Source organism: Erpetoichthys calabaricus, chromosome 15 (genome assembly GCF_900747795.2).
Source record: "Erpetoichthys calabaricus chromosome 15, fErpCal1.3, whole genome shotgun sequence".
In the NCBI taxonomy this organism is placed as follows: domain Eukaryota; kingdom Metazoa; phylum Chordata; class Cladistia; order Polypteriformes; family Polypteridae; genus Erpetoichthys; species Erpetoichthys calabaricus.
In genome coordinates, this window is record NC_041408.2 from 94,671,189 (window position 1) to 94,696,283 (window position 25,095).

The 25,095-nt window shown below is 41.0% G+C and overlaps 1 protein-coding gene and 2 long non-coding RNA genes across 4 annotated transcripts in view; all 3 read right to left on the reverse strand.

The window, feature by feature from the left end:
- The window catches only part of LOC127525970 (uncharacterized), a 495,457-nt gene that overhangs the window by 255,667 nt on the left and 214,695 nt on the right, over nt 1-25,095 (reverse strand). The window lies entirely within an intron of this gene.
- mpc1 (mitochondrial pyruvate carrier 1) lies at nt 639-20,122 on the reverse strand. Of its 2 annotated transcripts, XM_028820707.2 has the most exons (4): nt 19,913-20,122; nt 9,000-9,003; nt 8,419-8,515; nt 5,428-5,565 (listed from the first exon to the last, which is right to left on the reverse strand). In XM_028820707.2, exons 1-4 carry the CDS (start codon nt 19,981-19,983, stop codon nt 5,429-5,431), a joined length of 309 nt encoding a protein of 102 aa, XP_028676540.2. In that variant the 5' UTR covers nt 19,984-20,122; the 3' UTR covers nt 5,428. The 2 variants fall into 2 exon arrangements, with proteins under 2 accessions (XP_051775382.1, XP_028676540.2); XM_051919422.1 differs by lacking the exons at nt 9,000-9,003; nt 19,913-20,122 and adding an exon at nt 639-1,144 and having other exon boundaries at nt 5,433-5,565; nt 8,419-8,548.
- Nucleotides 22,369-24,897, reverse strand: LOC127525965 (uncharacterized). Its single transcript, XR_007933575.1, has 4 exons — nt 24,468-24,897; nt 23,685-23,773; nt 23,443-23,604; nt 22,369-22,974 (listed from the first exon to the last, which is right to left on the reverse strand). It is a non-coding gene; the product is annotated as an uncharacterized LOC127525965 (long non-coding RNA).

Sequence of the window (25,095 nt, forward strand, 5' to 3'; positions counted from 1 at the left end):
TTGCAGAGCTAGAGGGCGGCTGCAAAGCTGGGAAGACCCTGATATGCCGCATGTGGCCCACTTGTCCTGCTGGTTTTGAGCCATGGGGAGCTCCATTAATTTTGCATAGGGGTTGGTCTGGGAAGCAGCTTTACATTTTGAATGTCCTCCACAGAAAGGCCAGCAGCGTGTCACATTTAAAAAGCCCAGTGCACTTCTGTGGCGATGTGAACGAGAGACCGAGACAGAACTGGCGTTACGCGCTCGCCTGTGTAACCCGTACCTCAGCAGTAAGCGGGGTCAAGGCTGTACTGGTTTTCTACTCTACACGTTGCCATTTCACCCATCGCTACCCAAGACTCACCAAGATGATATAAATGGGGGCCACAGCTGGATATCACTTGCACCGTCAGCAGGCAGTGTGGCGTAGTGGTTAAGGCTTTGGACTTCACCCTCTAGTTTGTGGGTTCAAATCCCACTACTGACACCACTGTGTGACCACAAATGAGTCACTTCACCTGCCAGCACTCCAATTGGGAAATAAAACAAACCAACTGTACGTCTCAAATGTTGTAAGTCGTCTTGGGGTCAGCCAAATAAATAAGTCGTGTAAAGTGACGAGGCTCCCAGAACAAAAACTCAAAGACGCACTTAACAGCTTTACGTTGATCTGACGTTAAAACGTTTTTATTTTGTGCAAGAACAATTCACTCAAATGTCCATTTTCATCGTACAATACTCAAATTACATAAAGGATTGTTACTGAAACCCGCCACCCAGATGCTACCAAGGTGGCCTTTGGAGTTGGTTGGTTGGTTGAAGACGCACGTCAGCTGGGCTGTCTGATCAATTTTTGCAACTGCCAAATGCAATTTGATTATTGTGAGCCGACGCAAACGGACGTACCTAAGCTACATATGAAAATAAACGTCAGCACTGGAACAGTTTGCTTGGATTTAACCTTTTTTTTTTTTTTTAAACTTATTGCCGTCGTTTATTAAAGAAAACTCGATTGATTCCTGTGCGTCACAGCTGTGCAGGCTAGTAGTCATGAACCGGTTTGTGGAAACGTTTGAAGTCCATACACATTCATTCACTCACACGATGGCACGTGGCTCTCTCGTTGGCCGCTTTGTCATCCTTCTAAGCCTTCTTCTGTTCTAACCTGTGAAGAAGAGAAAGAAGGAGTGAGAAAGAGCGGAGGACAGCAGACAAGCACAAACCGTCAAGCCACAAAGCCACCTTCACACTGTCCAGAAGCGAGTGAAACCGTCGGCTGGCGCTTTCTGGCCATTTACTGGGTCAGGATGTGAAGAGTGCAGAGAGATTCTCACTGGTATGTGCTGCCTGTTCAAAGGTGCTATATAAATAAAATTGTATTATTACTTGCGGCAGACGTACATTGTGTGATTTTAGCCCAAGTGGCTTTTTAATTCGGGAAAAAAAGTGCAAGAAAGCCACTGAAGTAAATAAAAGTGCAAGTTTACGAGAAAATAAATAACTGACGATTACTGCCTTCGATTTTACTAACAGCACTACAGTGACGAGCCAAGACGTTCCACACACCCACCCCAATGGGCCACCTCCCGTGCACCACCATCACTTCCGATCCCCAACAGGCCTGACCTCATTGGCTCTCTGGTGGTTTTCGACTCTTCTGGGGATGAGGCCCCCCAGGGCTCCCCCACCCCTCCATCCCCTTCACAAGGAAGAAATGGACGTAGGTTAAGAGGAAAGAGACAAGAGAGGCAGGATCTGGACAGCCCATTGTGGGTGGAAATGGAGACAGGTGGTCAGGAGGGAACCCCCACTAAGGGGAACACATAGCCAGCACTCAACTGGGCTGAACAGGGTCGTTCTGCAGAGCACTACACAGAGCAGGAGTGACCCATGTGCTTGGTGTAGACTACTGCAGATGTAGGGCAGGGCTTGCAGGGTCCGACGTGTGAGGGCACAGGATGGCAGCAGAGAACACAAGCCAGATTGTAGTGGTTGACTGCACCCGTCAGTGGGCATCTCCACGGGCTGCAAGGCCTTCTGAGGTAAGCAGAAGAGATGCCATTTTAGAAAGAGGCACTGCAACTTATGTTTATAAAAGACTTCGTTTTAAAGGATCATTTATCATTTATTGGCTTTTAACCTCCACACAACCACTTTGATTTTATGGATTATTTATTTATTGAAGCTCTTCAGTTTTGGACTTTGGCTGCTTGGAAATAAAGCATAGGACACTCTCTCCTGCTCTTGAATGAGGACACACATAAGTCAGCGTTATTTAATGTTCTGGGATCGAGCTGCCAGGGTCTGTGGAGCCCATCCAGACCATCACACAGTCACATTTAGTGCTAGAATCCCTGAAACCTACGAAAACACTCATAATTCCGGCCCACCTTGAATTCATTCGCACCACTCCATCAGCGTCTTTTGTTTTGTAAATGTGTCAATCAGCACAAGCAGCCTGCTGTCCCACTGCCATCCTCGACAGAGCTCACCTCGGGCAAAAAGTTCTCTCAGCTCAGGCCAAGGCTCCTTATCTGTGTGTTACGTGCCTGGTATTGTATTGGGTAAATTATATACAGGGGGTCCTCGGGTTACGACACAGTTCTGTTCCTACAACAGTGATGTAGCCTGAATTCTGGTGTAAGTCGAAACACACCCTAACCTAAGTCACTTACCTATCCTAACATTTGCAAAATCATAATCTAGAACGTAAAAACACAACTAGGCCACAGAAAAAGGAAAAGGACATAAATATATACTGTACTGTAGTAACAGAAAAAATTAGTGTAACAAAAAATCCTTACCTTTATTCCTTGTCACATCTCAAAAAAAAAAAAAAAATAATAATTAAGTTTTATGGGAGTGTTGAAAAATCGAAACGTCATATGTCAAGACATTGTAACCCGAGGACTCCCTGTATTGTCATTTGGAACACATACATTTCATGTGTGTTCCGTGTCTACAGTGGTCTGTGTAAATGTAGGATGACATGTTAGGCAGGAATTGTTGAACACAACTAAAAAAAGAAGCGTTTTTCATATTTTAGTAATAATTGACAAAATGTAGACAAGAAGTGTATAATGTGGACGACTGAAGTCCAAAGATCAAATAAACACTTTCACAAAAGGTACAAGGATAACAGAACAAGTGCGCTTTTCTTCAAGAATATAACCAAAGAAAAAGAAATCTAGATAGGGTACAACACGGACACTGACGCGACACAACACGACAGCTTGGAGGGTGCAGTGGTAAGAACTGCTGACTTGTAATCAAGAGGTCGCTGGTTCGATTCCAAGTGCTAACATTTTGAGTAGTGAGCTGCTCTTATTGTTATTATAGAATAAAAACATACATTTGATTCGAGTCTGTAACAGCTGCTGTAAATGTATGGCACTTGTAAAAGTTAGCCGTTTTTTAAATTCAGTTTTATTCTCTCAGTCACTTTCACGCTCCCCCTGATCTGACACTGCTGTTTTCAAATCAAGACATGCTACAGCAGAGGTGAACTCAGATGAGGGTTCTACATCGGAGAAAGAGAACAGAAGCCCTCCCGCAAGAAACATCCACTCACATATAAGAACAATGACCAGGTACGCTGCACCAGGCGTAAAGGCAAAAGATGGCACCGTCTGGATGCAGCAAGACGTCGGGCATCATCCTGTCAGTCAGTCTACCCCAGACACGTCCCTATTCAGAACAGCAGGGCTTAAAGAGCTCGCCATGGTATCATGTAAAGTCCTGTTCGGGATTATGTTTTGTGATGGTCTTTATATGAAAAACATTTATAGGTTACTTGTATAAAAGTCCGATTGAATGTTATTTACCTTGATTTACTTACTTATCTTCCTACAGCGTAAAGTCACAAGTCAACTGCAGAGCTTCCTGTGTTTGATCGACACAGGCATACTGATAAAGTACATGTGTAAATGCCATGAAAAATATGAGAGCAGCTTCCACCTGCAGCTACAGACTCTTCAGTATGTGAACAACTCTCCACGCTAGCGTTTAGATCTGGACGGTGTATGTGCCCAAAAAAAAAAAAAAAGTCTGACTGAGTGAAGTGTCAGCTTCAGTACGCGAGTAATGGTACGAGAATGCAGTCCGACTTCTCTTTTGGGCTGATCAACACGTTTATAAAACAAAAGATGCTGATGTAGAGGTGCGAAAGAATTGAAGGTGGGCCGAGGTTACGAGTTTTTCATAGACTTCAGGGATTCTACTGTTAAAGTGAATATGTCTGTGCTTGATTACAATACTCATTTGTTGTTTAGAGTGGTCTGTAACTAGGAAACCTGAACTCCTGACAGAGTGGGAGTACTAAATGGAATGCAGTAATCGCCAGGTTTTCACAGTCGGTGAAACACTGCAGCTATAATTGTACTTGTGATTTATGTACGATTAATCGTGCAGCAGCTTTACACTGAAAGTTGTCAAGATTCTCACGCATTCCGAGTGGCTAATTGCATCCCAGTAGCTATGTCAGTTGTGACAGAACATTTGGGTCATTTCTACATTTCAAATTTCATTGACCAATCAGGAAGTGCTTCCTTGTTTATGTTTTGGCAGGTATGGTTGTGGTTGGATTTTTGAGTGCATTGGAAGGAACTGGGGCAAGAAAACCATCCAAATGATATGTCAGGTCTACGAATAAGTAATAAACTGAGGGAAAATGCCCTGCAGCTCCAAATTCCTGGTGGCATTGTATTGTACTTTTAACAGATTAGCATTAACTAAACGTAGTCCCTTCAAGTCATAAGGAAAATACCAATGGCGAGTACATTTAATCTACTGTGAGAAGAGAGCAACAGTGAAAATAAAAGCTGATAATGTGCCTGACCAGAGTCACCAACCACACATTGATATTCTATAGCGAGAAGACATCTACAATAGTGTGCAGTTGTAGTCACCACACTACAAGACAGAGCAGCACTTGGCACTGGCTAAAGGACAGCAAGCAGGTGCATCATGGGAGAACAGGCATGGCCTACTATGACAAGCCTACAGACATAAGCCTGTTGAATTTCAAGCAGAGAAGACTGTGTGTGAAGCCAGTAAGCAGAAGACTTTTGGAAATCTGGAACAAGCTACCGAGGTACGGAGCTTAAGCAGAAACCCTGACAACCTTTAAGAAGAATGTGGATGAAATGTTGAGACAGCTTAGTGATTAACTAACCAAACAAGCCTGATGGACTGCATAGTCTCCTCTTGTTTGTCCATTTTCTTATGTGCCAAGGAGAAAACATGACAATACCTGGAGTAAAGCTTAGGTGGTCACAGGGACAGCATATGAATTTGACAGAGACAGGCACTGGGCCAGTATCTGAACTGTGAAGCAGCACATTGTGTTGCTGAGAAGCTACTGCATTCAACAAATCTGAACAGGTGTCCACATGAAAACAAAAATGGAGACATGTGCTACAAGTTGAGGTTAACACCATAAAAACATGACTTACTTGTGTTTGATGAGCCTTCCACCCTGAACGAGCTGTGCCGTCTCATTACATATGTGGCAGGCAAACAGAAGCCAATTTCTGGGCTGAACTTTGTAGGCAAATCTCATGAAAAGCAGGGAATAACAGCAAAGGGCTGAAAAGGAAAGAAAGGCAAGTATGAAAAACAAGCCACTGCTGGACAAGTTCTCACTTGTGAAGCTCTGATGGAGGTGTGGCGGATGAGCAGCATTAGCCTCAGAGTATCATCCTCTGCCTCACTCAGTGAATCACCTTACCTGCTGAGGCTCACACAGTGAAAACAGGAGATCAAACCACACACACACACACACACAAATACACCCATCCAGAAAGTGCAATGGCACTCACAATGTCAAACACGATTTGTTAGCATAAAGCAGGGGTCCTCAATCACGGTCCTGGAGGGCTGCAGGTTTTTGCTCCAACCCAATTGCTTAATAAGGAGCACTAACTGCTCAAGTAACACATCTGCTTCACTTTAGTTGTCTCGCTCGTTAAGATTTTGAACCCTTATTGCTTATTTTAGTCAAACAGCTGTATTCTTGGTTTTTAATTGGTCCTAATTAGCAATAACATGCAAATGACAAAAGAGACCAGCATTTCTCCATTTAGCTTGTTATTTACACCTGTGTGTACTTATCAAGCACTATTGGGTTTAATTAAATACCTGGAAGGATAGTGAAGAGTAACAAGTGAAGGACTGAGAATTACTCCTCCAATTTAGCCTTCTAATCATTTGGATAATATCCCTAGAAATGGGAAGAAGATCTAGGATACGAGAATTAGCTGAAAGAGTTGAAGAACCAACAAGCCATGAAATTCAATTATTGGCAAGAATTGCCTTCTAATTAAGCAAACGGGTTAGGACAAAAACCTGCGGCCACTGTGGCCCTCCAGGACTGGGATTGAGGACCCCTGGCATAAAGGATCTCTCACCTTTCTAAAGACACTTTCTACTTATTTCTAAACTTTTGATTTCAAGTCACTTCACATGTCACTGTGCACTTTGAAGGAACCTCTGCTGAAGGGCTTATCAATGAAACAATGGGCCTTGAAATGAGGATAACTGGTTAACTAAACAAGTCTGGTTATTTGGGCACAGCAAACAACATCCCTCTCAAATATTCATTACTTTAACATGGTCACATTTATTATTATTACATGAAATACATTTTTGAATTGAACTTTCACCACAATAGCATTGATGTTATAAAGCTGTTACTGAAGGACAGCCTTCCTTATATGGTTAGCAATCACGACATGCAGTGTCACAAATTATGACACCCAACAGTACTACAGATCATCAGTGTAACCCTCATGAACAGAACAAAAACTTTAAAACATGTAAAGACAAAAGGCTAGAAAACATGGCAGTGCTTGGGGGGGGGGGGGGGGAACAAAAAAAAACAAAAAAAACTCACTGACGTATCATCGAAAATCAATTTGACTACTGAAGTCCATCTAACAATGTTCTGAGCCCTACTGCTCCCAATATACTAATCAGGAAAGAGTTATAAATACATGTCTAAGACTCTGCCTTGGGGTTGCGGTGAGGTTCAGGACTCCATAATAAATGAGAGACAGAGGAAGAATGGGATTCATGGGAACAGAGGCAAAACAGAAGCCTCTGCTACTCAAGAATAACTTTACCGTAAAGATTCCCTTGGGTTAGAACCAAACAACACCCCCCCAACCCCTCCTTAGGGTTATGTTAACCACCCTCATAAAAAAAAAAAAAAAGAGCCACAAAACAATTTTTTTAAATTTAAAAAGAAAACCTGCTACGGCTAACAGAAATATGCAAATGCCAAATTTTCAACATAGCACACATCCTCTATGTGACATGTTCTGGGATGTCACAATCAGGATAGTAGAAGTATACACTTTTCTTGTATTTTTTTCTCTTGCTTGCACACAAGAGGACAGAAAGTCAGTGCCCGATATGCATGATGGATGTGCCCATTGTGTCACTGTAGGCTACCACTGTGAAAGTCACAAAGCCTTGCAGTCTGCCCAACGCACACACTGACAGTTTCAACACTGTGAACAGTGCTTAGGGGCTAACGTCATTCTTGCCCTTCCACTTGATCACAATCACTTTGTTTTTTTGCCTGCTGCCACTTTATGTGACTGAAGTAACCAGTCGAGTGCCATATGCACGAGTTTCACTATGCGTGTCAATGTCCGATAACCAGTTCACACTGTCATCACTACAGCTTGATTCAACTAATGGATTAGTTTCAGTTTGTTATAAAAACTTGTTTTACAGTATCTCACGTATATGCCATTGAGTGTTTCAGTTCACTCAAATATTGATGAGTTATTATTTATTATCAGAACTCAGAACTATTCATGATATTCTCCCAGCTTGATGTTATTTTATCCACTAGGGGGCAGCAGAATACCGTCCCGAGCATCATTTGGGCTTAACACCGCACATTGAATCATAACTTAACCTGAGAGAGACTTGGGGTTAACGCCAAGGAGGTAACGATTCTGATTCATCTTCAATGTCTTTAAATTACTGCAGGAAAACAAGCCAAGCAAAATGACACCTTTTATTGGCTAACTAAAAAGATTACAATATGCAAGCTTTTGAGGCAACTCAGGCCCCTTCTTCATACATCTTGCCTGAAGAAGGGGCCCGAGTTGCCTCAAAAGTTTGCAAATTGTAATCTTTTTAGTTAGCCAATAAAAGGTGTCATTTTGCTTGGCTTTTCTCTACATTCACAATGGCTAACATGGTACAACACCCTAGTACTGCAGGAAAACAAAAAATTGCCAAAGAACATAAATGGAGATCTCAGTCTGACTGAGCAGATTAAAATAGGCTTTAGTGTGGCAGTGAGGAAGGCCTCGGTCCTTTTGAAGGTTCACTACTGCAAACCTAAAATGACACCAAGCTTAACATTTGTCACACCAGCTCGTAACATATGCAGTATTTTCAATCTTCTTGTTGCCTACTCACCAAATGTCATTCGGCCACTAATAATTTCTGGACTCTTCTTCATGTCATTGATAGCAGCGATGGGGAGACCCCAGTTGGCTACAGGGCCCCAGAAATGCTAGAAAAAGACCAGGCAGAAAAAAAATAAAAGCACAAATTCAGAGTTGAGAAGCAAAATGACACCTTTTATTGGCTAACTAGAAAGATTACAATATGCAAGCTTTCGAGGCAACTCAGGCCCCTTCTTCAGGCATGATTACATCTTGCCTGAAGAAGGGGCCTGAGTTGCCTCGAAAGCTTGCATATTGTAATCTTTCTAGTTAGCCAATAAAAGGTGTCATTTTGCTTGGCTTTTCTCTACATTCATAATGGCTAACACGGTACAGCACCCTAGTACTAGAGTTAAGATAAGATATGCAAGAGCAAGAAGTACAAGCAAGTAGGAGAGTTTTGTACGTGAAGGAGACTTTCATAAATCTCATTTCTTATGATACTGTAATTAGCCGGATTCAGGAGGAGGTCAGCAATAGGAAACAAGTGACTATAAAAGTCAGAGCTGGCGCTTTTGTTGTGTGAGCTGAAGTTAAATATTATCTGCTTACCGTGCTGCAGGCCAAGGATGTCACAAAGGTCAAGGCAATCCAGGTGAGCAAAAGGGAAAAGAATAAAAAACAATGATGAGCGTTTCAACATTTAACAGACTGCAATCAATAAAATAACATTGAAGACGGACCAAATGAAAAAAAAGTGACATTAATAGAACATGAAATCCACAAAGTCCTGACAGGACAAGAACACAACGTTACTACAGCCGCAGTCTACACTGAACAGCCCCTTAATGGTTACGATGGTTTCGTTGTTTTACTGATGTTGATTTTCTTTTTTAATTCTTGCCCTTCAGTAAACACAAACTGCTCTACATACAGAATATCGAATAACAGAATTGAGCACTAGGAGGCCAGGGTCACACACTGGCAGTACTGAGGCCTGAGTCAGGTGACATTGGCTTCACAGTTCAAAGCAGCAGCCAATCGTGCCTACTAGAAACTGCATTACCAAAAGTAAAAATTTAGGATTCAGCAGGTCTGTGTTCACTACACAGCAGTGGAACCTTTATACTTTAGCAACAGTTACAGTTTGGAAAGAAGAAAGTGCAAGAAGACAAAGCACTCCGAATGGCACAAGAGTTCCTTTAATAACATCCATCCATTTTCGAACCCGTTGAATCCGAACACAGGGCACAAGGCAGGAAACAATCCTGGGCAGGGTGCCAACCCACCGCAGGACACACACACAAACACACACTAGGGCCAATTTAGAATCGCCAATCCACCTAACTTGCATGTCTTTGGACTGTGGGAGGAAACCAACGCAGACACGAGGAGAACATGCAAACTCCACGCAGGGAGGACCTGGGAAGCGAACCCAGGTCTCCCAACTGCGAGGCAGCAGCGCTACCCACTGCGCCACCGTGCCGCCCTCCTTTAATAACAGTACATGCAAATTGAACTCTTAGGTCTGCAGCTGATCCCCGTAGCTGCACATTCAAATGGAACTGAGCTTTCAGATTGAAGACAGGACGACTGCTGCTGACCAGTGAAATGGGGGGGGGGGGGGGGAAGAGATTCAGGGAGCTCCACTTCAACTCAAACATTTGACCCCCCCCCCCAATTTATATTTTTGCATTACTCGGATTTTCCAGAAGTATATGTTTAACAATATATTAGCAAAAAATGTATGTGTAATGGACACACGAGTGGATACCCGACACGTAGGATTACCCAATACTTGAGATTTCCTCCTCAGGCATTTTTATAGTAATTGCGGTTATTCAGTGTTGCCCCAAATTTGTAGCAGAGACTTTGACAGGATATTAAACTACACATTTCACCCCATTACTACAAAACAATTCAGTAAGTAAAAGATATATAAAATGACAATACATTGAGGAGTAGTCTCTTAAGAACAACCTTCTCTTGATTTGCACTCCATTCCCTTCTATGAAATGTCACCTGCCATGTATCTGTCCAAATCCATCGGGGACCTTTGCCTTTCCAACTGGTTTGGCATCATCTGCAAACTTAACAGTACGGTAAGCTACACTTTTATAAAGACAGTTTTCCTAAGAGCATTATAAATGTCTAACTTCTCACATTGCTGCTGACAGACGCACCGGCTATACCTGACCCTGAGCTGGATCGAGCAAGTTCTAAAGCACATGGATGGATATGTAATATGATATGGTGAGCCAAACTTACAAATACAAGTGCGCTTTACAAGAAAAAAGAAAAATAGGTACATCTCTGGCAAAGACACAGAAATACAAGATTAGTGTTGGACTGGTACTAAAACTTGGACTTTGGTATCAACACCAGCTTCTAGACTGCAGTATCAATACTGAAATGGTATGGAAGCAAAAACGGCACATCATCCCAGAGACAGAACATTTCTGCATGGTGGACTGTAGAAAACTTTATGCCAGTCTGAAACTGCTAGACAGTCAAGGAAATGTCAACTTACCAAGAGGGCAATAGCATCTATTAAGAGCCAAAGGCAGGCATAGTTTTTCCATGGAAACAAGTTGTGCACCTGATACGTTATTTTTCATTAAATAAAATTTCACCCTCCCCTTCACCAAAATTACATCATCTTTATCTATATACACTTTTCAAAAGAACATCAAATCTTGATATGACCATGTTAAATAAAATAATAATAATGATGATAATATTTCACATGACTGCATACACCAATTTAACAGCCACCTTTGTTAACTCAGGAATGACAGCTTCTACCCTGGAGGTCTATCAGGCATAACCAGCTGGCATTGCTTCACTTTGCATCAATCAAATCCAAACTGCACTTTCAAACTCAGTTATTTTAGTGAAATCTGAACTCACACTCTACTCCCTAGACCAGAGGTGTCCAATTCCAGTCACGGAGGGCTGCAGATTTTCATTCTAACCATCTTCTTAATTAGTGACCAGTTTGAGTTTGAAGTCCCAGTGTAGCTGGTCATCGTCATCTCATTTCTGTTTGGCTGTCATTTAATGAAGAAAGGAATCAATTCTGAAGACTGAATCCTTAAAAACAGGGCTATTAAAATGAAGGGAAACGAAGTTAATTATCAGTGAAAACTGGTCACTGATTAAGAAAAGGGTTAGAGTGAAAACCTGCAGCCACTACGGCCCTCCAGGCCTGGAGTACAATACCTCTGCTCTAGACAGACAGACTGACTATTTGGCTTATTTAATGCTGTATTTGTACTCTTATTGTCGTTCTGTGTTTTAGTTCTTGTTTGCCATGGCACTAGAGAGAGTAGCAACATGTACAAGTAGGACAATACTAGCACTACTGTGTTTAGTATGTCATTTATTCTCCACCTCCAGAATTAGAGGTAATCCTTAAGTGATTTTTGTGCTAACTGAACAGAAAATCAACTGTTACCTCACATTTCCTCAGAAATGCCAACTAGAAATCCGCATAAGCAGAAAATGGGAACAACCTGTTGTCACCGGTGGGAGCTCAGAACTTTCAAAGGTTATGTAACCACAGCATTACTCGAAGTCAAGGCAGGCGTTCAGGAGACAACAAACCAGTAAAACAGGACAAGGCTACTTTGGCTCCGATGACCTCACCATGGTGACTTAATGGCAGGTCACTGAAGCACAATCATGTGAATTTCTGAATGCCACAAAGGTGCCAAAGGAGAAAGACCTTCAAAATAGAACCTAAATATTTAGACGAATCGAGTCAAAAGGTTTTATCCAAAATAACTTAGAAATCACCAGAAGCACAAATAAGGATCTACAAGCATTAAAACACACGTGTATCCTGCCATGGTTGTCTTCGGTCCTTTTCACAAAACAAAAACACGTCGAACGTCCAAACCCTCTAACCGCCTGTTCTGCAGGGTCACTGAATGTGGGGACCACCATTTCAGAATATTCGTGTGTGTAAAACCTTAACATGCCCAGGTCACAAGAAGAGTGATGCCTCTAATAACAAACAAAGAAGAAATGGGCTTTCAGCATATATTAGGATCTGCAGAGTCTGCAATGAAACGTTTGACCTTTACATGCTTCTATGAATTAGGCCTGGGCCGACGGCTTTAGTTAGTAAAAAAGCAACAACTTAGAAAATGTATGCATGGCACAATAAGTCAATTGTGTTTGGGGATTTATCAGACAGGTGGCAAGTAGGAGTTACATGAGCACCCTATGAACTTGGAGCTTTGAATTGGACAATTTGGAGAAAACAACGCAACCCGAATTTTCAAAGTACTGACAAAATGCTGACCTTTCACTTTAATCAATTGTATAAGAATATAAAAGGTAAAGCATCACTTCTGGTTAATGGAAATGGCCCAAAAGTGGATAGAAATTTAAGTTTTGTACCTAATACTTGTATGAAAAATTTGGTTAACCTAAGTAAAAGCGTAATCAAGTTATCGTGTTTACACACACACACATCATTCCAAAAAAGGTATTTTCTGACTCAGGGAGGTCTAAAATATCGAGATTCATCAAAATGTCGAGGTTGAATCTTCAGATGATTACAATATTTTCCCTATACTTCATATATGAGGAGAAAGTCAGTCAGTCATTCATTATCCAACCCACTATAACTTAACACAGGGTCACGGGGGTCTGCTGGAGCCAATGCCAGCCAGCACAGGATGCAAGGCAGAAACAAATCCCCAGGCAGGGCGCCAGCCCACAGCAGGACCCGGAAAGTGAACCCAGATCTCCGTAATGCGAAGCAGCAGCGCTACCACTGCGCCACCGTGCCGTCCATACAAGAAAGTTAAAATAAATAAAATAAAAATAAAACTTGGACAGCCAGAAACACCACGTTGGTGGTCAAACTGCATTTGGAGTGAAGCGACACACATGTAATACGTTTAGTTTGCTCTTTATATAGAGTTTGCTTTTCTTAAGGACCAAAAAAAAAATAACAGCAACCTCGTGTTTCTCTGAATAGTCTGACAAGAAAGTCGTGTTAAGGCACTGAAGGGGAAAGTTAAATATCACAGCTCATAGCTCTGAATACTTCAGCAACACACGAATACAGCAAGAGCTAACCAATTTGAAAATTGAATTATTTTGCATTTTTTGAATTAAAAACACAGGTTTTTGTTTAATAAATACTAGCTATGTGAAGACCGGTACTAAATAAATAAAACACACCCATTGCCTTGTGTACAGCCAGCATTTCCCCTATGCGTCTGTTTAGTATCCTCGTGTGTCTCAATCCGCCTTGCCGGCGCTTCCTCTTTCGATCACATCCCCCTTAAAGCCTACACCTCAGACCGAGTCATTTCAAGGTGTGCTGCTCGCCTCCCATCTGCTTTACACTTTCTGTCTTCAAAGGCAACTCGGGTTGCACCTCACTAGTGTTTAGCGCCCTAACATCGCTCGTTACATTATTCACTGTCACCGTTAAAATGTATTAAAAAAAAAAAAACAATAAACATCACAATCAGGAAATGAACTTCACATCCACACACCCCCCTGGATCCTTGTCTGTGTGTCAAGTGGTCTTGATTGCGTTTGACTGAGCAACCAAAGGGAAACGGACTAAATAGAGCAAAGTCAAACTGACCAATCAGGACACTTGGAGGGGCCGCTTTCCTGCGTGTGCTGCTGCTGGATTGTTTAAATGCTGGTTTGCCACTTCCCTGACTCCATTCTCTACTCTTTTCCTCTTTGCTGTTTATTCTGATGGTGATTGTTTTGCCCTCCTCTTCTCTGGTGTCTGTGTTATCTGAAAATATCTACCCCTTCACTCGGGCTGGGGCAGGGTACACTGGGTTCTCAGTCTTAATGGTGGTCTGCTGTTAAATATTCTGTGTTACTTTGTTTTTTGGAACAGCAGCTAAATAAGGAATATTGACACTACAGTCATTACTCATGTAAAGATTACAAAGATGCTGATATTTCAAATATAATTTGTGACGCGAGAGTCTTCAGACACAAAGGAGAAGAATTCAAGTGACAAAGCAAATGGAAGGGCCACAAGTTGCCCAAATGGAGTCATGAATGTGTGGCAAGCAAAGACTTGAAACTGCAGTAGGAATGGAGAACCATCAGAATAGATAGATACTTTATTAATCCCCATTCACATACTCCAGCAGCAGCATACTGATACAAACAATATTAAAGAGCGATAACAATCCAGTGCAAAAAATTTAAAAAGATTGTGCAAGTTCAGTGAAATTTGTGCATGCTGATTAGCATCACCACTCCGCACTGTGACTAGCAAGCATAAGTAACTCAGACTGAATCTTTGGTCTTCCTTGCCTGAAATAATTAACTTGAAAGGATGAGATTCCTGACTGTATCGCCCTCTAGTGTCTAAACTCTGTTATAGGTTTACTCAGTCCTTGCTCTCACACATACAGAGTCAGTCAGTCATTGTCCAACCTGCTATATCCCAACTACAGGGTCACGGGGGTCTGCTGGAGCCAATCCCAGCCAACACAGGGCACAAGGCAGGAACAAACCCCAAGCAGGACACCAGCCCATCGCAGGGCACACACACCAAGCACACACTAGGGACAACGTAGGATCGCCAATGCACCTAACCAGCATGTCTTTAGACTGTGGGATGAAACGCACACACAGAGTTCAGTGAAATTTTTACTTGCAGATGCTAATCAGCACACAACACATCGCCACCCTCCAGTGCCAACTAAATTAGGTGTGTGTCATGCCTGCTGAAGCGTACGGGAGCCTTCAGGAATTCACCCCATTTATAATAATAATAATTCATTACATTTATATAGCGCTTTCTCATATGGCACCAGTTTAGAGTCTCCAGTCTAATCTTCTATAGGGAATGGGAGGAAAGGCAGAGGAAGAACTTGCATACAGGAGGAGAACATGCAAATTCTACCCAGACACTGACTGGCCTGGGCTTTGACTGCAGCACCTCCACGACAGCCCATTTAAATACAAAGAAAAACAGTGGCACAAAAAGTCTAAGCAAAAACATTTGGTGAAAAAAGTGCCTAACCTATGACCCACTTCCACATCAGATTCATCTGCCGGTTTCAACAGACAGGCACACACTGAACGGCACAGTCCGAGAACCCAGTGCCCTAAACTTCTGTAGGAAGTTGCACTATGACCAGAACACAAGCATTTGTTACCCAATAAGCCCTTTGACTGATCATTTCTCAAGGAGCAAACAAAAACAAAATGTTTCAAAAGTTATAATTTAGGCAAGACTACTTTCAGTGCGAGCAGACACCCTGTGATGACCCGATGCCCCATTTAGGGTCAGTCCCAACAGTAAATGACAGTCACAGGCGCCCTCACCCTACAGTGGAGGAAATCAAGTTTAGAAAAAGAAAAGGCTGAAGTTGGGCATCTTTGAGTTAAAAGTGGAGAACCAGCATATTGTAATGGATGTGGGAAGCCACAGCAATCACAATTTTATTAATTCTGACGGATTACAGTGACTGTTAAAGTATTACTGAGGCTCAGGGTCAAAAGCAATGGACTCTCAAATCATAAGCCTGGCCATCTGAATCCAACATCTGACTCTGTCACCCTGATCAAAGTCATGCAACCTGCAATTGTAAAAAAATTAATTGTGTAAGTTGCTTTTGATAAAGGGGTCATAAATATACAATACAATTAAAAATGTACCATTGCAGTTATTACTATGGCAGTGTGCTGTAGCAGCTGGACTGTAAACTCCAAGATCAAACCGGGACATGCCACATGCAGGACTTGGGCATTCATTAACAGAACAGTGGATATGAAGGCCCGAGGCCAGTCCAGGCAGTGGCACAGCAGCGTATGAAGTGCAAGGCACAAAACTGTCTGGTCAGTCCGCACCTCCCACTCATTAGAGCCGCGTTTACTCTGCCAGGTGTCGATCCCTAAAATCAGAATTGGTGAAGACACACAATGTGATGCCTGTGGGGTTTACTTTACATGGCCTGAATGCGGCCTGAGCATTTACATACCTTCAAATGAGCACCGAATTGTGACATAGTGACACAGGTAAGGTGTAAATGGGGATTTGTGCGTATTTCATTTCTGTTAGGGTTCTTTAATGTTATGTTTTACAAGCAGAGTTTATTGCTAAATACGTTGAGCTGGCGCAGAAAGGATATGACATTACTGTATGCGCCTTAGCATATTCTGCCAAGGTTTTGTCCATCAATACTAAATACACATATGGGGGTCAAGAGGGCTTGGACTCTTAGATGTTATGATGACTTCCAATGACTGCAGGACTTTCGCAAAATGCACATAAATGACAAAATGGAAGTTACATTCTAGAGTGAAAAATCCAGTCTGTTAAACTCGGCACAAATTTTGGTGATCAGAATGGAACTGGAATTCTGTACCACATACAAAAACACAGATACCATAGGATATTGCGTAGTTCAGGGTGTATACACCAAAAATCAAACAGTGTCAGATATGCGAAGGAGCAAGCAATTTTATTTATAAGGCACACTGTGTTGACCAAAGTGCAGTACATAAGTGAATAAAGGCCAAGAAAAAGCTCACATGTTGAACCATATCACCACAACACAAACACTTTTATAAATCACATACCAAATGTCACAATACAGGGACATAATCATTACATGGCGCTCCTCAAATGTGAACGTGGAGGTCTACACCGATTACTTCGATTCCTGTCTGTCTCAGGTGGGTAGCACAGCTAGTATACACACACATTTTACCTTATGTGACATGAAAAATTTAAATTCAGTAATAAAAATGATTTAGGGGGAAAAAAATTAAACTTATCATCACAACAAATCATAATTTTGTAACTCAAGGTTTGTCTTGCATTCCTGTGTGCATCAGCCATTTCAAATTACTTGTTTACATCCAAAACGTGTGCGTGTCGTGTTTAAAGGAATACTCCACCCAAAAAAACAGATTTTTACTTTCTCGTATGTCAAAGATTTGGAAAGTATTGGAATCGCCCAAAAATTCCATTTAGAGACTTTGATGAATCTCAATATTTTAGAACTTCCAGAGTCTGCAGATACCAACTTTTGGAATTATGTCTGCCTGTGTGTGTGCGCATGTATATATAAACATGATAACTTGGATGCTTTCACCGACGTCAAATTTTGCATATAAGTATCAAGATAAAAAACGTAGATTTCTATCAACTATTTCCGCTAACCTGAAGTGCTGCTTTACCTTTTACTCATGCAGCTGCAGTGTCTGGTCTATTCAATTTTACTTTTATAATAATTGCTCAATATATTAATTTGATTTGTTGTTGACGGTTCTTTAGTGTACATAATATAAAAATATAATCATTGTCTTGCAGTTTACTCCTTAAATATCCATCCCCATATCCGAGTATACGAGACAGTCTAGGGGCGTCATTCCCGGTTTTTTAATATTTTACTTATGCTGTGTGCCTTGTAGTGGGGGCCAAGAAAACTTTAACCTCATGTTTTCATGGAGAACAGACTAATTGGAGACAAAGGTGACAAACACTTCAAACTAGATCAAGCACGTCTATAAAATAAAAAAATAAATAAATAAATAAATCTCACATTAATCGTGTCACATAATTTGCACGTCAAGACATCCAGACATGTCTACCAGGAGCAAAACGCATGTAGTTTTTACTAAGATAGTTTTAAATAACTCAGAAAAATAAGTCCACCCACTGCAGGCCCCTTTGCACTTCTTAACTGTAGACAGACTCTTGACCAATGCATGAAAGAGGGCGAGTGGTGGGTCTTCGACTGTTATGTCCTTTCACCATGAACAGGAGATTCAAATGTATTCTCTGTCACCACTACAAACTACTTGGGGTAATTAAAATAAAACAAAAGTTTTGAATGGAAAATTCCTTTAATTAGCCCTGTGAGAGGAGTTTCAGTGCAACCGCTGCTTCTGAGATAAGCTCCAGCCTCTATGACTTTGAAGGAGTTCAGGCTGATTTGATAATGCAACGAACAATGGATTTCTAATAAAAAAAATTATATATTTACATAAACGGTACAGGACAAGTGTTTCTTTGTCGTCTTCTTTTGGCTGCTCCAATTAGGGGTTGCCACAGTGGATCAGCTTATTCCGGATCTTCTGGTCCTCAGCATCTTACTCTGTCACACCCTTCACCTGCATGCCTTCTCTCACCACATCCATAAACCTTCTCTTAGGCCTTCCTCTTCTCCTCTTACCTGGCAGCACTGTCCTTAGTATGCTTTTCCCAATACATTCAGCATCTCTCCTCTGCACGTCCAAACCAACGAAAATCTCGCTTCTCTGACTTTGTCTCTGTATTTTGCAAAATGCACAAGGAATTGCTCACACTTGGTGACTAAAGCAGCCACCATGCACTTTCAATGTTAAGTCACGAGTGTAGGCAGTGTGTGCTAAATTGTGGCCTTACATTTATGATGCAAACCACATTTGACAGGTGAAGTATTCACAAGTACAATTCCATGACTTGCTGTTGGTTAGGTTCAAGATCATTTAACAAGCCTCCTTAAAAAAGTGGAAAAGCCTCAGACTCTTACAACTTAAAAATATACCAAAATGTGCAGGATGACAGGATAGTAACATTCTGAAAACTGCAATTAAACATCAAAAAAATCCTGCACTCTATTACGTTCCAAACTTCTGAAAGGTCCATCTGTTGTGCAATTTTCCTCACACTAAAACAATCTGAGTGTATTTTATATAGCTGTACATTAATTCAAACAAACTGTGAAATTTTCTGAAACCTTTTAGGTGTATCAGTGGAAGTGTCCAAATCCCCAAGCTTGTCAAAAGGAAAAACACAAACTTTAGGTGTTCATAGTAGTGGAGACTCGATCGGCGACCTTGAGTTTTACAGCCCAAACCAGCCAGTACATACTGCACAGTATTCGTGGCTCCGACCCCCAGTGGCCCAGGTTTGGCGATGTTATTTTCCATCAATACCAGATAATTCTTTCTACATACGTGTAAGTAACTAAGAAATATAATCAAACGCAGAAAGTTCGTTTTAAGACAGCTTTGTTACTTCCTGGGCTGAAGACACAGCACGCCGTCACAACGACGCTGACCGATGGAACTAATTAAGAATAAATCGAAAACGGAGGTCCATTTTAAGACTGGCATTTCACCCAAAGCAGAATGTACAAATTAGGTAACGCGGCAGTCCGTACTACCGTCCAGTTTGGCTCATCGTTCAATCTGCCAGTGTGCTTTTAAAACATCGACGTTAAAAGTATACAACAGTGTTTCCCGTCTGCACGCCTATGACTTTGTCCCACCACCCGATGCACTGAAAGCACGAGTGTTCTCCGGTAGAAGGTTCGGTTGTAACGGAACTAAAACCCCATTTAAAAAGCACGTCAGTTTGTGTTCCGTGTGGAGTCGACGCCTACAATTTAATTTGACGCAAAAGCAACACATTTCGCCGTAGAAGACCCAACGGGATTAATGTCGCCCGCCTCTCTACACAAACGAGAACAAATACACTTCATGTAACCTTAAAAAGGAGCCACAACAGTAAGTCTTGGTGTTACCTCATTAAATAATCCCGGAACTCTTTGCTTTTCAAGTGGTCGACGGCCTTGCGGGCTAGCACTCCTGCCATGGTTGTCTTCGGTCCTTTTCACAAAACAAAAACACGTCGAACGTCCAAACCCTCCAACCGCCCGTTCTGCAGGGTCACTGAATGTGCGGCCCACTCTCGCGGTCTTCGGTTTCCGATATAGGCGGGATTTTGTCTGTCCTTCAATACTGAAGTTCGATACTATTGGTTGCTAACAAGCCGTAAATGGATTTTGCCGATGACGTCATGACAGTTTTGCGCCTACAACTGGAGGGCTCGTTTCACATTGTTAGAGTTGATTGGTCATTGCGAAACCAATGACCGTTCAGGAACTCAAGGACAAAGCTACTCTGTCCATTATTAGGAGACAACGAGACGCAAACAAAGGGGGACGCCTTGGGGTTGAATAATAACCGCGGCTTCAGCTGACAGAAATCGTCATCAGATAATAATACATTTGATAAAGAAGAGCACGGGTGCTCAATAAATGTTTAACGTGGTGTCAGCTTAAGTAGAAATATCTTTCTGCGTCGAGGTGTGCAAAGGAGTTCATTTTAGGGCGCTATTTCCAGTTTGGTTAAAACGAAATGTTGGTTTTGATGTCCACCTTAGCGTAAAATGTTCTTATCCTCGTTAGTTTAATTGGGTTTTGTTAAACGACGCATTCGTTGTTAACCTTTTTTCATGAAGACATATGTTACATTAACAGGCGCATCATAATCGGCCCAGAGCAATAGACAGTCCTACGATGCGTGAAGGAATAACATGACCAGCGACTATAAGATAAGCACCGTGGCATCCAGTGATGAGCAAATATCCAAATTACGCAGAAAAGGGGCAGAAGGGGATAATTGCCCTCCTTTTATAGCCCACCCTGAAGTGCTGCATGTGCTCGTTGACCTACTTCCGGGTCACCTCCGGTTGTGGCTGCGTTCCCACCCAGACAGGCTTGTTAGGCCGTGCAGCTTGTCGCTACCCGATCTGCGTGCCTACCAGATTTGCGCGCGCAGGCGTATTGAAAGCCTAGCATGCCGTAAAGTGTTCACGCATGCGTTAAACAGATTGGGCAGCACCGTAAAGTGAGCGATGACGTTTTCGTTCAATACGTATGCAATAACACACTCCGCATGCGCTTAATAATAAAAAAAAAATATATACTAAACATTTCGCTTTTCGGCACGGATCGCTCTCAACTGCGCATGTCGATACACAACGGGCAGTACAGTATTTTCGTTGAAATGCCGTAGTAGTTGACCATAATGATAATATTATTAAATATTCATTGTACGTTCTGTTTTCACGGCTGAATTAAGCTTGTCATACTCCTCGTTATACACGTTGTTTATCACTGAGATCGCTTCGTTTAGTTTACATAGCACTTCTTTTTTCAGTTCCCATTGTACAAAGTATTTAACCATTGTATGTTATTATAGTCTACATATAAAAAATAAATGACAGTTTTAAAAATAGATGTATTCAAGTACTTTATTGACATTGAGTAACGCAACGAAATTACTCGTGTCAACTTCACGTTGCATTTAAATTCCACTGTCAAATAGTTACGATATATAATAATACAATAAATAATGAACTAAAAACTGAGTAATCATACAAAATATGTTCAAAATATTGGCAAGATGCCATATATAATGTTAAAGTAACCAGGATGGATTATTATTGCATAAATGCACAGCAGTATAGATTACCTATACTACATTAATTGTACATGATCAATGAAAACGATTTCAGATTGAGGAGATACACGAGTTCAGTAAGTTTATTGCAGCTGGAAAAAAGTTGTTTTTTTTTTGTCCATTTGTAGCATACAGATTGATAATAATAATAATTCTTTGCATTTATATATCTGAAATGCCTGCCAGATGGGAGAAGCTTAAACAGGTTCTGTCCAAGATGAGTGTTCTCCTTGATGATGTGTTCAGCTCTTCTTACACAGGGAATCTTGTATCGAGGATCAAGTGATGGCAGTTCAGTTCCATTGAACGTCTTGTGATGTTTTTATGATCCACTACTGGGCTTTTTTGGCAGGTTTGGTGCAGCTGTTGTACCAGGCTTTCATGCAGTTAGTCAAAACAAGTGTGTATATTTGTAAAAATGAACTGTTGATGCACTTTTCATCCCTGGAAAAACTCTTTAAAAATAACTTTACACATTATTATTAATGAAATATACATGTCATAGGGCATCATGGTTTACAAAATTTTGTTGCGGTGATCCTAGTGGATTGCATAAACAGTCTTTTTAAAGAAAAAGAAATCTTCATTTCATGTCTAACCCACATAAAGCACAACCCCAGCACCATCTTCTGTGATACTATTGCTCGTCTTGTACTCAAATTTAAATGGCTTTTATTCACCCATATAGTGTCTTAAATGTGAGTTAATAACTGAATAATGAAAAAGGAAACACTTTTCATGCAAATTTTATTGAATAAATGTTATGAGAACAACAAAAGTGAACAATGTGAGAACAATGCACCTAAAAAAAACATTTGTCAAATGTACAAAAAAACCCAAAGAAGTAAAAAAAATCACCACATAGCTTTAACATATTTTACCCAGAGCACAGAAAATTTAAAGTTACATTGTTTCGCTATTTTGATTATTAAAATTATTCCACAGATAACTTCTAACATATTTTAATACTAATAAAGCCCAAACTGCTAAACTGCTTAACAAATATATATAACTTTATCAAAACGAAAAAATATATATACAATTTAAAAGTACACAAGAGGAAAATTGAAAGGTCCTTCTCCTTAAATATATCTGCTGGTCAGATGGCCCTGTTGAAGAACACATAAAGGTCCAGTTGGTCAGGATGATTGACAAAACAACGTCTCAGGGTCACAAGGTCACAGCCTCCCCAGGCCCCTGTGCACATTCTCACCAAGCATACTGTTGTGGTGTTAATGCAATTGCAGCTCCATTTCAAGAGGGTCTTCAGAAATCTTCTCTCTTCAGCACCACACTCAGTTGCACAAGACTTGACCAGGGTGCACGGCAAAGGGCATCACTGGACAAAAAAAACAAAAACAGCAAAAAAAAACAATGGTTATTATCTGGTGTGAATCTTTCAGTGTATGCAGTTCCATTCATAAACCAGAAGTAAATCATAAACTGATAGAAATGGGAATTAAGCAGAGGTGCAGTTTAAAAATTGAGTTTTAAAAGTATTTGAAAGGTTTTTCATTTATAGCCGGCATTCTATATTTTTGGTGTACATGTGCAAGCTGCTTCACCAGTTCTTTCATAAGCAAATTAGTGGTTGTGGATTAAAGATTACACTGAGGAGTGTTGGGGGAGAGACAGTACCAAATACAGGAAGGGACTAAACTGTTCAGAGCTTTTTATGTAATGAATAGTATAGTACTTTAAAATCAATTGTGACGGAGACAGCCATCCAGTTTATTAAAGCTAAGGTCAAGTAAATGAGCTTGGAATATGGAGAAAAACAAAATGTAAACAAAACAAGATCCATTACCCAAGAATACTTGGCAATGACGCAGTAGATTCAGACCCAAGACTCAAATGAAGGATTCTGGAAGCACTGGGCAGTAGCATCATCTTCTATTCCAACAGATATCACAGCATTCTCTCCTTCTTTAATTGCTGCCCTATCTTTCAGTTAAATTCTTCCACTTCACTAAGGCAAGTAAAATATAAAAATAATAAACAAGAAATATTTAAACACTTACTTCAAACATTCCTAGACTTGACTTTTACCTGATACTGTATTCTGGGCCACCAAGAAATAAGTCTTCTGCCTCCTGTCCTGATACACCCTGTAGAGCAGCCAGGGCATGGATGATGGACTATCCAAAATTAAGAAAGAACAGAATACAAAAGTTGCTTGCATGTAACTGAAATCTGACCACATCACATTATAAGTGAAGGCATACACCAATTACCCAGTAACAAAGCAGAATACCCCTAAGAATGTGTGCTTTATTTTGCAAATGAAACAGCCTGGTTTTATTTCTATTGAAACTCATACAATGAGAAAAACACAACAGTTACTGGGATTGCGAGGATTCACACACACACTAAAATATTGTGGTCTAATGTTGGGGAGTTGCATAAGAAAAAACACATTTTAACATTCGTTAGTGGATATCAATTTACTTCTCTCTTTAAAAGAACTGTAAAATTTAGACACCTGATCTGTTGTAAAATTTAGACACCTGATCTGAGATACATCTAGGCAGTTCAGATTTTCATATTCCCAAAAAGAGAAAACCTACTAATCCATTAATCAAGTATAAATCAGTAAACAGGAAAGTCCACCTGAGCAGTTTTTTTAATAACACAATTTATTAAAAGTTTTGCATATTTCAAAACATTCATGCGCGTTCATTGAAATCACCAGCCTATTTAAAACGGTAAATTTTGTAATATTCCAATTATTAAACAAAACGTCAGATAATCCTAAATATATCTAGATTATATTACAGTATATACTGTATTCTCAAAAATTGAAAAGCATTCAATAAACATTACATACAGTACCTTTAATCATAAAATTCACGGACACACGTCGTATTTCACTTCGCTCTCTGACCGTAAAATTGTTGCTAAATTCTTCCCGTAAAAGATATTCTTTCAAGTCGTTGTAAAATTGAAAAGTCTTCATTTTTTCAAGAAGTGAAAATTATTCTTCTGCCAGGAGAAAAATTCAATATGCTCCTATTCTCTACAGCGTTCTTCTTTCTCCTTCTCACTCGAATGGCGAAAGTTCTATTTGTTAATGCAGACCGAGAAATTAAAATCCCGTGGTAACTTTTTTTCTCGTGTGTCGTAAAACATTGGACATGCGCAGAACAAATCGGACAGCGTCGTGAAATGAATTTTAATTAAGCAGAGAGCGCGTGCGCGAGACAAATCGGATGGGGACTCCTGTCGCAAAGTAAAAGAAACGCAGATCGTGCAGGGTCGTAATAGTTAAGCTATGCGCCTGCGCGCGCAAATCTGGTAGGCACGCAGATCGGGTAGCGACACAGCTTCCCCCGGCGGAGGCCACGGAGCCCAACAGGAATGAGCTCCGGTGTTCCAAAATATTGGCCCCAGTGCAACTCAGGGGGGCTGCCAACAAGTGTTCCGAAGGACGTAGTGTGCATCCCATTACTGCTCCCCCGGA